General features: G+C 42.7%; 3 protein-coding genes across 4 annotated transcripts; 1 reads left to right on the forward strand and 2 right to left on the reverse strand.

Moving 5' to 3' along the window:
• Window positions 1-1589: 1589 nt before the first annotated feature.
• Window positions 1590-9851, reverse strand: LOC108052618. The gene is made up of 5 exons (XM_044459675.1): window positions 9481-9851; window positions 4347-4787; window positions 3717-3978; window positions 3004-3296; window positions 1590-2942 (listed from the first exon to the last, which is right to left on the reverse strand). The coding sequence occupies exons 1-5, from the start codon at window positions 9668-9670 to the stop codon at window positions 2818-2820; spliced, it is 1311 nt and encodes a 436-aa protein (XP_044315610.1). The 5' UTR covers window positions 9671-9851; the 3' UTR covers window positions 1590-2817.
• A 684-nt stretch (window positions 9852-10535) lies between these two features.
• On the forward strand, window positions 10536-12597 carry LOC108052608. Its single transcript, XM_017135050.2, has one exon. The coding sequence runs from the start codon at window positions 10749-10751 to the stop codon at window positions 12327-12329; it is 1581 nt and encodes a 526-aa protein (XP_016990539.2). The 5' UTR covers window positions 10536-10748; the 3' UTR covers window positions 12330-12597.
• LOC108052595 (TBC1 domain family member 23) lies at window positions 12581-15719 on the reverse strand. 2 transcript variants are annotated; one of them, XM_017135038.2, is made up of 3 exons: window positions 15514-15719; window positions 13816-15178; window positions 12581-13743 (listed from the first exon to the last, which is right to left on the reverse strand). In XM_017135038.2, exons 1-3 carry the CDS (start codon window positions 15528-15530, stop codon window positions 13054-13056), a joined length of 2070 nt encoding a protein of 689 aa, XP_016990527.1. In that variant the 5' UTR covers window positions 15531-15719; the 3' UTR covers window positions 12581-13053. The 2 variants fall into 2 exon arrangements, with proteins under 2 accessions (XP_016990527.1, XP_016990519.1); XM_017135030.2 differs by having other exon boundaries at window positions 12581-13746.
• Between the last annotated feature and the right edge of the window lie 285 nt (window positions 15720-16004).

Genomic DNA, 16004 nt, shown 5'->3' on the forward strand with positions numbered 1-16004 from the left:
ATCAAGAGTGTTCTTATAATTTGTGGCTTTTTTATGGCTTTTACTTTTAGTATTTTCCACCGAGAATTTATTAATTTAAATGAATTTCTTATTTGGCAAGTTAATTAACGCCGATCTTATAAGTTTTCAGCAGATTGATCTCATGATAAGAGGTGCGAAATCGTGATGCCCGTGGGGGGAATCGCTAAAACAAATGCTTCCTATTGAGAAAGACCCGTGAGCATTTAACAAAGTCAGATCTATTAGTTATCATTAGGGTTTTACATTTTTGGTTTTATATAGTTAATATAAACGAATTTAAGAGATTGTCAAACAACTTTTCTTTGCCTCTTTGGGTAGAATGTTTTTCTTTCTGGTCATTGCTCATTTGCTGATGAGATATGCAAATGTCCCTCCAGTTTCCCACTTTTTTAGGTTCCCATTCAAACCCGCATCTCGGTTTTCCCCCACCAACTTCAGGCTCCAATGCTTATGCACTCGTTATCCATCCATACACACTCCATACATATTAATGCCGGCTTTTCTGCCATTTTCCCTGTTGTTTGTATTTAGTTAGTTTTCCTTGGCCATATGGTAACAATTTGGGATACAGCTGGGGATTTTTAATGTGTGTTACACTCTGCAAATCCCTAGTGATAAGATATAACATTGGACCTAAATCTGACTACTCTGCGTATGCTATGAATTTTCTAAATTTGTGTGAGATATAGAGATGTTTCAAACGAGTTTTCTTTCCCAATTGGTTAGCCTAAAATAAAGGGTAACCCATAGTCATAATAGCAACGACGTGTTACATATCCCCCCTCAAGTAAATAAAAACAGAGTACGAGTTGAAATGCATTTAAGTATCTGGACCTCAGCTTTGTAATTCACAGTGTTTTGTTTATTTGCCCAACTGTTTATGGTATTGTTTATGGCCGACAAGAGAACTTTTCTGTTTGCATAATGTTGGACCTCATCAAAAGCGTCCGGAGCAGAACTTTGCTTTGAATTTGCAGTGGCCACAATAGATGGCTTCATGGCTGCTTGGTTCTCCGTGTCATTTGGTAGTGCCATGGAACATTAAAGAAGTACAACGCGTGGTGTTCCCTGTCCCAGAAACAAAGTACTGGGGTTCTGCTGATGATGAAACCCCTCTGAATTCCGATTGATGTCAACGCGTGTGCGAAGGCCAATTGGTTTTTATTTAATTTTTGGCACACACTTCGTTTGAAAGTCCACAGTGTGCCCACTTTTTTCCACTTGCTGTGCCTAGTTGTTAATTGGCTTTCATTGAATTGTCTCCCAATTTTCAATTATTTAACTTTTCCTTCCAAAACGTAGAAAAAGAAAATGATTTTTATGACTTTTTCATTGAGAAGCTGTTACTGCGCAGCTGAAAATACAAATTCCATTCATCTAATTGTAACTGATGATTGTTGTAAGCGCCCAAATTGACACATTTCCATTATTTGATTCCCGAATGAAATGGCTGGGGATAAGGGCTTTTAGTTTCCCATTTTATTCAAATATTTGGCGTTGACAACAGCATATTGTATTGATTTCCTGATCAATAGACTCGTAGCCCCCCTGGTTGAAAAAACCCCCCATTTGTCCAAGTTTTCATTGGTTTCCAAACCAAAAACGTATTTTTATTAATCGTAAATCAGTTGCTTGTAAATAAATGTATTCTCAAATTAAGCTCGCGCAAAGAACTTAAGGCGTAAATTAAAGGCCAAATATTCAGAGACCCAATAAGTGTAAGGAAAAATATACAATATTATAGTTAGTTGAGTGTTCATATATATATATATATTTTGTATTGTATTGTATACACACACACATATACGCTATTAATGCATTTTAAATACTCTGTATAAGTAATATAATTAATTTTTATATGTATGTATATTTGATTATTACCAAAAACAGTCAGACAATTTCATTCAAATTAAAAATACGCCTCTTCATCGTCGGCATGGAATATTTAAAATATTTATGCCCTGAGCCACTTCTATAATTTTGACAAATAGTTTGCATATTGTATACATATAGTTATATATTTTTAGCAATATATTTAGCTGCGGATATTCAGTATATACGATTAAAATTCTCATCAATTGTCAGATCGGTTTGTCCCCAAGTCGGCGAGTGTCAATATAAAAGTTTAGTTCGCAATGTGGTGGCTTCATACGTCTTCAAAAATATTTGGTTATATAAATTAAAGCGGTTAAGAGGACCATTGTCGCTTCTGAGCTCGATTAAAGTTGATAACTAGCCGAATTTTGGCGATTGTTGCTATCCGATATATATATATATATATTTGAACGTTCTCCTCTCATTTTTTTGTACTAGTCGGGAAGCCTCTAGTTCGATAAGTATTACACAAGTAGATACAGATAGTTGCGGTTTCTCTGGATTTCAGTAATTGTACATTTAGTTGCCATAGACATTGATTTCTTACAGGGATTAAGATTGGCTTAGATTCGGTTTAGTTCCATTTCGGTTAGACTAAAGATTAGTTTTCGTGGGACAAGGTCGTTAAACCCTGTCCGATATCCGAAAACATTGATTTGATTATGTTCTTGACGTACAATATTAGTGTTCATATGCATATAACAATAATTTAATTCTTGTTAGTTGGTTTAAAATTCAAATTCTACACAAAAATTGCACACGAGTTGACCTTGACACTAGCTCATTACTATAATTGAATTGAAAATTTGCGGATTCTTTCCTTGGATTATGTTATGTTCAATGTTCAAAAAAACGAGAAATACTTTCCGTGGGGCCTGTGGCTATCATTAAATACTAGAGACTATCGATGCGTTGGGATCCTTAGAAGTACTTCTCGCCATTATAGCTGGATCCACGTTCGGCCACGGGTTCGTTCATGAATTGGCTTTGGCTAATCGAACGCTTCTTCTTGGCCACCATATATCGCTGTTTCGAGGAACCAAAGCCTAAGGAATTATACTCCAATTTTGAATATATGTTTGGTATTTTATATCGACCCAAACTCACGGCTATTCACTCCACTGTACTTGTGCTGTCGCGGCACGTACTCGTACTTGGGCATCACCTGGTTCACTTGGTTATCCAGCGGCATTCCGTAGTAGTCCACCAGAGTGGGTTGCGCCTGTACGGGCACATCCATCCAACTGCCCGCAGGGACGTAGTCCAGGTCATCGGAGGCGATCATGGGCACGGGTCCGGAGCTCTCCACATCGCCCTCCTTGCGCGCCCGTTCTCCTGCCTCCACCAAGGCAACCAGGGCCAACATGTCGGCGGGATTCAACTGGGTGTCACGTTTCAGACTGAAATTGCAGAATAAATAGATCAATTTTTATGAGACTATTTTTGTTGGAATAGATTTTGTCTTAAATATTTGCATTTAGCGATTTAGCTTTTATCAACTCATAAAAAGCTCAAAAGGTTTTAATTCACATACCCTTTACCTACTATTCAAAATATTATATGTTTAAGTTGGCAAAAAATATATATTCCAGAATTGATCAGAAAACTATCTCTTTTAGTTTAATAACATGAAAGGCTTTTCAAACTTATTACTCATACGCAGTGTTGCCCTAATAATACTCTTAATATATTCGTTGTTATAAGTAAATTTTGGCTTAAAAGACATTTTTAATTATAGTCAGCCTTTGTTAGCAGGATGAAATTTAAACTTATTACTCATACGCAGTGTTGCCTTATATTTAATATTTTTAATCAATTACCGCATATCATTGAAGCGGCGGTATTTGCTGAGGTTAATATTTTCGCTGTTATAGCCACTATCACTGCCAAGGCTACTCGCTCCATTGCCACCATTACTGCCCATATTATAGTAAATGCCGCGCTTGTTCCGGTCATCCAAGTTGTAGTTCCGGTTGGCATAGGCCAGTGGAACCGAAAGTGGAATGCTTTCCAAATAGGCCTCGGCATTCAGGAGGTTTTGCAGATTGTCGTAGGCCTTGTTTCGCGCATTCGAGCCACTCACTGCAAACATGAGAAAATTATGAAGTAAAACTTATTGAAACTTAAGTAGGCTTTAAAATGGTATTTGAAGGGATGAACAATGTGTATTATAATCTTTAATTTAAATGGCTTAACTTTATTTAAACAAAATGAAATTAAAGTTTAGTGTTTACAATCTATAGAAGCCAAAAAGTACTCATCGTTTATAACAAGATGGATTACGATAAGACCGTTTGTGTTTTATCAGAAATGCCACAATACTTTCTTAGATTTGCTTTGATTTTATAACAACTATGAAAAGTTGATAATTTGAATATTAAGTAAAACTAATGCCATTGAAACACAAAGTTTAAATGCTGTATAGAACCTTAAATGTTAACATCACCCACCTCTTCGCTCCGGAACGTAGTCCTCGATTTCCTGGAGATCCCGCTCTCCGTAACTGACGGGAACGGCGGCTTCGTAGTCATCAGACCAGACGCCATTTGGGACATCACTGCCGTAGTCGCTGGGCGCCGACAGGTACGGGTTGTACTCGTAGTTGACGCCCCGCTTGCGCATCGTGGAGCTGGCCACCGCCTCCTCCAGAGCGGTGGGCTCCTCCTGCAGCTGCTGCTGGCTGTTTTGGGCGGCGGCTGCCACGGCGGCCAGGATCTCATCGTTGCTGGGCAGGGCGTACACACCGGATGGCACCTGTTGCGGCTGGCTGGAGATCGGGAGAATGGGATTGTTCCTGGCCGAGGGAGCATTGCTGAAGGAAGCGGGCACAATTTCCGGACTCGACTTCTTGTCCGCCGAGGGCACAACGTTCGCCTCCTCGGAACGTTTCGCTAAGTGGCGAAAGAGAGAGAGGACACAAATTGAAATTGCAATTGAAATTTTCCATTGCCTGCTCACTGGGGGCACTCCAATTTTCCATTTCCCATTTCCCCGGGCTGATTCAATAAATTCGCCGCCCCCGCAGCCAAGTGACCGCAAAACCAATTAGCCGCCGTCCACCAAACGAGTACCATAATTGTTTTATACACTCGAACATATTTCTCGGTCGGCACTAATTGCTTTTAGCGCCCTGACAGCGGGCTTATGTTTATGTAATCCCAATGGAAGGCCCCCACCCGCAGATGGGTCCCCAGGATTGACCTTATTAATCCTAATCACATTGCCCACCGTTCCTGCTGCTCGGATGGCATCCAATCTAAAAGGGTTCTCCGCGCAACAGTTGGCCTGCTAATTGGCTGGATTTAATTCTTCCTTAGTCACATAAAGGTTAATACAAATATATCTCAATTTTAATTTGGTTATCATATCTTTTTGATGACTGAATAATATCTAAGACATGTACATTTTAAATTTTAAAGTAGTAGCTTTGGGAAACCTGATTATAATCATATTATTTTCATAATTCATTAGACTAATATATTTTACTTTGCTTTTAAAGACATGTTTGACTGGTCCAAAAAACTATGAAAAATTATCAAATCATACCAAACTTTTTCTGAAAACTCGGGATCACATCAAATGATAATCGAGCGCTGGCTGCCGCCAATTAAGACTCATTTAACACTTGACATGAGGCCTCCACATGTGCGGTTATTCCAACTCCAAGTCCAATCCAAGAGCAGGTGGAGCAGCCACCTGGAGCGTGACAGAAACTCGTTAAACTCCCCAGCAGAGGATTTAGCTATACCTAGTGCTATATTTAAGTGGGGACTTTGACGCTTTCTCTTTGGACTCTATATATGGCTTATCTTTTGCACCTTTGATAGTGGATTATTGAGAACAGAGATATCGAATCGAGTGGAGTGGGAATGATACCTAAATAGCCATGATTATTACGACCCCAATGATTAATGTGTTATTGGTTTGTGACAATTGACTCCGCCAGGTGGTAATATATCCGGCTGGCTATCAGGAAATGGTAATCAATAAAATGATAAGCGGCTTACATCAAATGCACGTTTTAAAAGGTACTTATTTATCCATAGATTATATAGATTTCTGCACAATAATCTTTAAACAACTTGTTGTGAAATAAAAATAAAATCTGATAGATTTTTGTTACATAAAAGAACTCATTGAAATATTTTTAGCTTTATTATCAACCACCAGTTGTTGGCCAACCTTCGAAAAAAATTTTAGAATTTGTAAAGCACTAAAAAAATATCTATTTAATTCCCAAAACATATTTTATATAATGTAAGCCAAGACACTTTTAAACAGAATGCTTTAAGTCTTAATTTTAAGATGACTCATTTACATTGAAATATTAGTTCCTTCCAAGAAACTACACTCCTGCCATATAAAATTCTAGCTAAGTTATTGAAATGTACATTCTTTAATTTGCGGACTACACGTAACCCAGTTTGCAATGCCCGAGAGTCCTTGGTGACAGCGAACAATTCCTGAAACCCTCCGGCTAAATGATTCCAAGAATCCGCAGTCATTTAATACCAACAATGCTCGTGTTTCGCTTTCATTTCGCCCCCGTTAAATATGTTTATATGTGGCAAATGTCCTGCTCCTCGGATGTCCATCAAATTGGGAGGGGCTCTTGAGTGTGTGTGTGTGTGTGGGGGGTGCTTACATAAATAAATAAAGAAAAAGAAAGAAAAAGCTGGCCCAGCTCTGACGTTTGCTGACGTCGGCCTCGTCGTTACTTTTCTTTTTCCACCAGAGTGTTCACTGAACTGTGAAAGTATCAACAAGTTGTTTGCTCTCTGCATACATACATGCGCAGAGATTGGGGTGGTGGGTGGTTGAGTGCTTGGGTGCTTGGGCGGGAGGTCCTGGATGTGGGTGGGTCCTGGATCTAGCAGCTGTTCGAAAAGTCGGGCCACCACAGACACACGACATGAACATGAGCACAATTAACGCCAGGGCTAAGTCCTTGGGCGTTTCTTTTCTCCCCTCCAGAAATAACTTAATAATAACCTGGCATATGGAAAAATGTTGTCGAACGCCTGGAAATGCGATTGGGAGCCTGCGGTTTCGGGATTGGGATTCGGATTGGGATCGCAACCGGGACTGAGTCCTTTCTCTGAATATTTTATAGCCTGTCGATGAGTGACAGGAACGGCCAGCAGCCATTGCTTTTATAAATATTTAATGTGCACACTTGACTGCCGACGCTGTTGGTGCGTAATTTAAGCGCTGGGGTGGACCCTGTTTCGCTTTGCATTTTAAAGAGTGTCAGGAGTGCCAACAGCTGGACACTTGAAGGCTGATCCTGTTTGCCTTTGTCGTTAAGCTGCCATATGTAATTTAATAAACACGCTGGGGGCCCTAGTTCCGCCCACCCAGGGATTTCATAAATCTATTTAGGACGAACCGTTGTGGGGGCGAAATCTATTAGTGAGTTCCTAGGAACTATGGACCTTGAAGTATGCCATGAAAAATGTGTAGGTGATGGAAATGTCGAAAGTGTCTAGCATTTTAAGTGGTGTCACAAATATATTGTTTAACCAAATTCCAGGAAAGAATCTCTTTGAAGATGTGTGAATAACTTTCAAGTCCCAACAACTTTCTTTTTTCTAGAGATTTCAGTTAATTTTCAAAGTTATTTTAAAGAGTGACACATTAACTTCTTAAGATTATAAATCACTCGAAATAGTGTCTTGGGGAATAAAGGAAAATCTGTCTTCTAAATTTAAAGTTATCATAACTTAACAAACTTTTTTATTTTTTTGGTTTTTTAATTTTTTTAAACATTTAAAGATTTTTGGCAGCTAGAGAAAATTGGCAAGCGTTTTAGCTGGAAAAACTGGTTCGAAACATTTTGAAAAGTAAAACTTCATTCATAATTTTGTTTTTCTTGTACTTGTTAAAGTGTTTTGATTTGTTTATGATTAAATTTACATTTTAATTGGCCTAAAGTTCCCAGTCGCCAGGACGAATTGTCCACCCCAATTCAATTTATACCATTTTTTCAGGACCAGCTTTTGACATTTTGATGTGGCTGCCGTTGGCTTTAGGCGATTGACATTTGACCAGAGCCCCCCACCAGCGTTTTGGCCCCGCTCTCTGCGTTTCTGCGGTTGGAGCCGCTAACGAGCGTGTTGCATATAAATATAACGTATACGGTCGCAAATCGGGGCAATGGGATTGAAAAGGCTTAACAGCTTGAGCTGGCTGTCTGCTTAAAGGCTCAAGGGTCCTGCGGTGAGAGTGGGTGGATGGGTTAGCTGAGGGGTGGGGGGTGGCACTTTCTACCCAAGATGTGGTGAATGGCGATGCTAGGCAAGCAGAAAAGAAATGCTGAAAACGCAGAAGGGGGCTGTAAAACTTTCGCCTAACTCGCTTTCTAAAAATAGAAATGAAATCGCGCGCACGTACGCACACTTTAACAGCGAGGAGGGCCAGCACACACACACACACGCACACACATAATACGTGTATTTTTGGTGCACGAGTGTGTGTGCACAAAGGAGGCTGGCCGCCATTTTGTGTGGCGAACGCCTACGCGATGTTTAACTGCGCTATAGGTTCCCGTGCGCTTGTGTTGGTGGGATTTGAGCCACATGTATGTACAGTGTAAATGCACTGGAAAAAGTAGGGGCCATCTGTTCTGTTGAGGTTCAGAATTTTAAACACTTGAAAAATCCTATATACTTAAACAATTTGTAATTTAAAAGTCAAAATTTATAAAATGTAAAATCATTCTTAATATTATATACATCTCTGTTATTAGTTTGCTTTTAATAATTACTTCAATGGTGTAAATACCACACAAAAGTATAAGTTCAGAATAGAAATTAGCTCATTCATATGTTATAAGTTATTAATTTAAGAAATTTATTTGATTTAAGAAAAAAAAACAAATGCAAACAACAAGTCCAAGCTAACTCCCAAATTTTTAATGATTTTAAGTGCAATTAAGAAAACGAACAAGCCAAAAGTCTTTTAAAAGTCCTTAAAATAAGTTGAACATTTTTAAGGTTAAACTTCACTAAAGTTAAATGTTAAATGTTTGCCACAAAGAAATTCTGTAAATTAACGCTTCCTAACTTATTTCACAAAATATTTATTTGTTTCACAAATATAAAGGCATTTGAACAACACAAATTTGATTTTTCGCAGTGTAGGGATAGTAATGATTCACTAAGCCAGTGTAAGAACAACAACCGCAGGATGGAAATTTGTGAAAACATGCAGAAAGGGGCAGGAGGAGGGGCAGGAGGACGAGGACATCGCTGGCGAAGGCGACAGCTGTCGTCCTGGCGCAAAACACCTACGCAATTTCCTGGCAAAAACTTCGAACGGCGGACGACGACGAGCGGGAAATGGGAAATGGAAAATACTAAATGAGATGAGCTCCAAGATGGAAGCTCGGATGCTCGGATCCCCGGAAAGGGGAGACCTCCTCCAAATGAGGAAGCCACCCACGCAGCCGACAAGCAGATTTCGCCTAGGGGCGAAGTATTTTTCATTTTCAAAAACTCGAAACGAAATTTCCCAATGACCTTTAGCATTAACGGGCTGTGGCGATTGTGGGCGGAGCTGTTCCACCTGAACTTTGGCACTCACCTGCTGCCGGCTGTTGCTGCTTTTCCAGCTGCTGTTGCTGCTGGAGCTTATGGCTGGCGCTGGTGGAAAGCTCCGTGTCCTGGGCGAGCACGGAGGCGGGCACAGCCTGGATCAGCGGACTGAGGCACAGGATCAGTGCCAGGACGAGCAAAGGACTGCTCCGGTGCAGCGTCAGGTGTGGCATCTTCATGGCTCAAACGGGCACTTCGCACTTTGCACTTCGCACAACGGTGTCCCAAATAGGAATCTCGGATCTGGAGCTGGAGGTATGGCGGAGGTCGACTTCGACTCCTGACTGGTGGCTCCGTGTTTGGCCTCTTCCAGTGGTCTGCACACTTCGACTGTTCTGAATGAACTGACGTCCCAGCGACGCAGTGCAACAGTTTTTAACGTACTGGCCCCGATTCCGTGTGCAGACACCCAGTCCCGGTGGTCGGCCCACCCACTCATCCCCCATCCGTTCAGTCTGCACACAACCTACGTCACTCTCATTGATAAAGAACTGCGGGCCTCTGAGGAGCCTGCTTACGTAGTTCCCTGGCCGTCCAGTTTCGTAATGCTCCCCTGCGCCTGCGTCGATTCTGCAAAGAGCTGCCTTACAGCTCGGTCATATCTGTGTGCTTCTATAGTGGCCAATATGTGCGGCTATGACACTGGTTATTACGTAAAATAATTATTTAATTACATAATTTACATATATTAGCTTACTCCTAATAACACAAAATATAAAATAAAAATTTTAATTTTGAATATTTAAAAAAAAATCAACATAACTTTGTTTTCTAACATTTAGTATTGCTGTCATAGGATCTTTAGAAAATTATATCCATAAAATAAGCATTGTTGTTAAAGCTAAAAGAGTATATATACTTCGGATGGCCAAAGTAAGCTTCCTTTCTTGTTATTTTTTATTTCATTATAAATATAAGTAAATACAAATAAGAATAAGAATGTAAATGGGCAGACAATATATTTTGAAAGCTATAAATACAAATTAATAAAGTGTCAGCGTAATTCTTACACATTTATACATAAAACACGATAGCTACAAAACTACACTTCCAATTATACAACAATAAAAATATTTGTTGTGTAAACGAATACTTATAAGGAATTTTTAGTACCTAAAATCCCAACAAGCTGAACTTGCTATCATATAGCTAAATCAGCAAGTTAAAGGTATATTCGAAACCCTACATATTCACTTCTCTGGAGCTTGCTTTCAGTTTGCCACGGTATTTTGGATAAGAAGGCCATAAGCTCGGAAAATGATAACGCAAAGTTTTGGTTTTAGCCTCATAACCATCTTGATAGGGCTCTCCCATGAGGCTGATCCATCAACTGATCAGGACGATGGTGGAACTCCAATGACGATGAAGGGGTTCAACAATACTCTCGGCACCTTTGTGGAATACACCGGACGTGCAGATTTGGCCTTCGAAGATTTGACCATATATGCCAGCTTTAATTTTAAGTCACTTCTCCTGGATATCCAGACCTTGAAAAAAGACTATGAAACTCTTTCCGGTATTTGCATGGACAACCCAAATATGTGCCCAAAATTCTTCGATCTCATAACGTTCGAAGACACTTTTATAAAAGATGGCATGATTGTGACGGACCTTTCGATGTTTTTTAAAGGAAAATCATTGTTCGAAGATATGAATGAATCTATCATCATCGACAGCACAAGAAACGTACACCAAATTGTACTCGAACGCGATAGCAATGAAGGCACCGAGAGTCCGTACCGGTATATCTACGGCCTGACCAATAAACTAAATCATCTGGGCACCCACTTAAAAAGGACACGGGATGCCATAGTTGAAGCCATAGTATCCGCCCAACAGGGTCGTCTTAGTCCGCTAGTCCTTTCCATCAATCAGTTAAAGGGGGAGATGGTAAAAATTCAGGCAGACCTTCCACCAGGGCGGCGACTGCCCTTCGATCAATCGACAATGTCCAATATTTATCGCGTAGCCACTGTATTCCCTCAGCAGATGGACAACCAAGTGGTCTTCCAAATCAAAGTGCCCTTGATCGATGTGGATCAGTTTAATATGTACCGCCTGACACCCATTCCACGGCTGGATGATGGCAAAATCCAGATGATGGACACCGAAACACCGTACCTGTGTATCAATGATCATCAGGACCGGTATTTCCCGCTCCAGAACTTGGATGGCTGCATTGAATTGGCAGGGGAACGATTCCTGTGTAGGAACAACCAAATCACCTATGGAAATGCTGGTGACAGTTTGGCCTGTTCTTTGGCGGCCATAAAGAATCAATCCTCTGAAGCCTGCATTTTTCGTCAAGTGGAGGAGAGCATCATGTGGACACAGCTGGTGGCACCGAACTCATGGATGGTGGCCCTCACCAAGGAGCTTTCATTGATGGGTGTGTGCTCTGGTGAGAGTCAGGAACTGCGGATAAATGGCACTGGAATCCTGAACATTCGCAGCGATTGCGTCGTCCGGACTTCAGCTGTCACACTCCAAGGAAAATCCCCAAAAAGTACTCCTTCGAAAAAGGGTTACGCATCCCTGCGACGGATCAACAAATCCCCTCGAAGGAGGGTCAATCAACTACTTGAGATCGTAACCCAACTGAGGTTGGATCTGGAAAAACTGAAAGCCATCGAGGATTATCCGATAGCCGTCATCGCAGTTTGCCCCATAATTGTGCTGATTGTCGTTATAATTTCGTTGGTATACTTATATCGCGTCCACCGTAGAAGACAGCTGACAGAGGCACAAAATTCACTCAAGGAAGTCAATGTACTGCAAGACCCAAAAAATGAAAACCAGTCCAGTAATCTTCCGCTTCTGGAAAAACGAGAAATATAAAAAAAGGTGGAGATAAAAATTTGCAATTTCAAACCTAGAAATTTTTCTACGCATTATTTTAGACCACAGACAAAAGAGACATCTCTGCTTGATCGGAGCATTCATATCCTTATATCATCGTAGCTGCCTGATTGGTCGACATTCATCTTGGAGCGGCTTCTTATGTCTAAGTACTCCAAATGATAGGGGATCATTTCATACACTACATGTGTGTTTCTTTTCCCGAACTCAAAAACAATAAATTAACCATAATTGTTTGAACTATGTACTTATTGTGTCGATTATAATACAGGTTTATTTGTTTGGTTTAATTGCAATAAATATTAGTTACTCTCTTCATTTACACGTTGTAAGTCTCAAGGCTTCAGTTAGGGTTTCCTTTCTTTGCACTTAGAAATTTAGAAAATCGGGGCCAGGGGCAGGGCATGCTGGCGATGTGATCGGGACTACGTTCCTCTATTTTCTCCCTTTCCGGACTGTGCACCGAGTGCTCTATGTTACAATTGCATCCAGGCCTTCTTTTACAATAAGAACTACAATTTGTCAGCTACTACAAGGAAAACATTGCCAATTACAAACTAGTTACAGCGCTCTCAACAGCGCATTGCACTTCGTGTCTCTGATTTTCGATTCAGTTTCTGTCCATTTGTGATTGTGTATGAAATAAAGCTTAGTGTGGTGAAGGGGGAAACCAGAAAAGCACGTGGAGGTTGTTCAATATATCCTACTTGGCGTTGTCCAGCACCTTCATTATGTGACTGGAGACCAGGGCCGTTGCCTCGGCGGCATTCGGGATGAGGAAGCGGTCCATGTCCGTGATGAGCAGGCCGTCTCCGTCGGGGAATCCGTATTTGAAGGTGATCAGGTCGCGGTGCCGTTTCTTGGCCGTGATCTTCACGATGCTCGCCAGCGGTCGGCGCACCATGATCTGGGCCTGGCCACGTCCCAGCTCCCTTAGCACCACCAGTTGGCCGGGCGTGATTATCAAGTGACTGTCGTACATGTAGCCGCTCATGTGCACCTCCTGGCACTTGAAAGCGTTGATGATGTCCGCCGTCTTGAAGTACTGATTCAGATTCACGATTTCCTTGCCGTCGCCGGCCAGCGGTTGATCATCCCGCTCCCCCGCCCCGTCGAACGGTTCTTCGTTCTCGTCGTCAATGCTGAAGACAGGCGCCACATTGCGGTAGCGCTTTCCGTTTCTCTCCTTGGCACTCACATGACGTTCCTGGGCCGGTGTCGCCTGCACTCCATTTGAGCCGCTGGCCGAGGCTCCGCCGTTGGCACTGGGATTCACAATGATGTCCAGCAGTTTGCCTTTGACCTCCGCCGACTTTGACTTCATGGCGGCGGAGAACTTGCTGAACAGGTCCGTGGACGAGGGCGTCGAGGCCTTTAGCGGCGCTGATTTTGTCTGCAAGAGGATAAAGTGGTTCAGTATTATATTCAATTTAACTCCAGCCCTCATAGCTCAAGTTCAACTCACCTGCTGGACGTTGTGCTGCTGGCAGACGAGGCACTTGCGCACATTGTGATCCTCCAGACAGTCGGCCATGTGGTCGCCAAAGTAGTCGTGGATGGAGGCGTAGCCGCCGGTCAGCAGCGACACGTAGTGGGTGTTCTTCTGCAGGAATGAGGCCACCACCATGTGCGTATATTGGTCCTCTTCGACACGACCGCTGCCCATGAAGCACAAATGCTCGCCGCCGGCATTCGAGTTGGCCTCGATGGCCTGCCGCTGGGCGGTGAGCAAGCCCTGGACGGCGGTGGCGAAGGCGACCGGTTCCTGGAGCATCAGGTTGCAGTCCAGGTGGAATGCCGTGGACAGATGGCCGGCGTTGTACTGCTCTGCCGGTCGGCAGTCGACGAGAAAGAAACGCACTGCATCCGGCACGGGGAATTCTGTGGCAGAGTTCTCCACCAGCTCATAAACGGAGACGGGCAAACACAGGGCCTGAGACACCTTGTTCGCCTCCTCCTGGCTGCGCGGCGTATCGTTTTGTTTGCCGTACAGCGCCTTCAGGTAATCCGTCTTGAAAGAAGTGGGTGTCTTGAGCGCATAGTACTGGGACAAAGAGCAAAAGTCGGGGACATCGTCAAATTCCAGGGCGCACGGCATTAGGGCCAGGAACTTGATGATCTCCTCCTTGGACGAGCTCCGCATCTGCAGGATCTGCTCCCTTCCGTTGATCAGGATAATCAGCGCGAGGAAGAAGACCATGAATGGGTCAGCGTTTTGGAAGTACAGGTCCCACATGGCAATGATCACCGACAGGCTGCTGCAGGAGGCGAACAGTGACTGGAACCAGGTCAGCGAGTACAAATCGGGCGTGATCTTCTTGGTGTCCAGCAGGGTGCACAGCTCGGGATCGTGGTAGAGCAGGAGCAGCCGGAAAACATGGAAGACGTTGCCCTTGGGCCGGCAGCCCTTGGGTATATAGGTATCCCTTATGGACTCGAACAGGTTGAAGGTATCCGAGCGGTTCAGTTTCAAAGCGAAGAGTGGGAGCAAAAGCTCTATCCAACCGTTCTCCGGCTCGTATTGAAGATTTCGGTTCTTGCAGTAGAACGTGATAATGGACTCCAGGTCGGACACCACAGAGACCTTATCCTCCTCATCGTTGCCCATTCGGTCGACGTGCCGTTGGCAATCCTCGCGCAGTTGGCTCTGGAAGGGCAGGTCGTAGATCTCGTTGAAGAGCGACATCTGGTCCGATTTGTGGCGCACGTCCAGGCACACCTGCCACACGTCCGGCCGCAGAGCCTCCGGCACAGCTTTGCCCTGACAAATTCCATAGATATCGTTCACATTGCAGTCGTCGAGTAGCGCCGATTCCAGCTCAATGATCCTACAGAGAAGAGGGAGCAAAGATCCATCACAATCAGTCGCTTGTTTTAGTCATGTAGAAGGGTGAAGGCGACGTCAACGTGTCTAAATAACAGCTGCTGATAAGGCGGAGCACCCACTACCTCCCCCAGGTGCTCCGCTCCCCCCGCTGACCCTGCCCCAAACTGCTGACTCAATCACCGAAACAAATGGACGTTTGTTCGAGAAAACTCAAGGCTGTGTTGGAAACCTACAAACAGGCTTTTCAGAGCAGCAACCAACTGGATGCTGGAGCCAATTGTGCCCCACACTAACCTTAATTGTTGACGTAGCCCCAACCCAATGTTTATTATTTACCACATATTCTCCTCCATGACTGCGTTTTTGGCTAATTCATTCGTTTCCGTTTCCAAATGCTGTGTTTAATGCACTCTCTTAAGCTGAGGCTGGCCAGGCAGGTGCATTTTCTTTATATTTCAAATGCGAATAATGATTTTTGTGATATTCCAAATTTATTTTGATCGAATTTTGGTTACGTTTTTTGAAACGGGAGATGGTTACGTTTCTAGAGATGGCAAGTCGTTACGTTTAACATTGCGAACGTTAGAAATGTTACACTCTGTGAAAGCATTGCGCGCGTACTTAACAGTTAATAATACATTTGGGTTAACAGAAAATAAGTTTTATTAAAAACCAAATTAATAATGGAAGAGTTGGGTAAATAACTTATACCTCCTCAAATGCAGTATAAGCTATTATTAAGTTTTACTTGCCTCTGAAATAATCAACTGAGAACGCTGACTGACAGCGTCAGTGACATACATTTAAAGGACTCTATCCGCGAGAGT

This window comes from Drosophila rhopaloa, unplaced genomic scaffold, assembly GCF_018152115.1.
Source record: "Drosophila rhopaloa isolate 14029-0021.01 unplaced genomic scaffold, ASM1815211v1 contig_2, whole genome shotgun sequence".
Classification (NCBI taxonomy): Eukaryota; Metazoa; Arthropoda; class Insecta; order Diptera; family Drosophilidae; genus Drosophila; species Drosophila rhopaloa.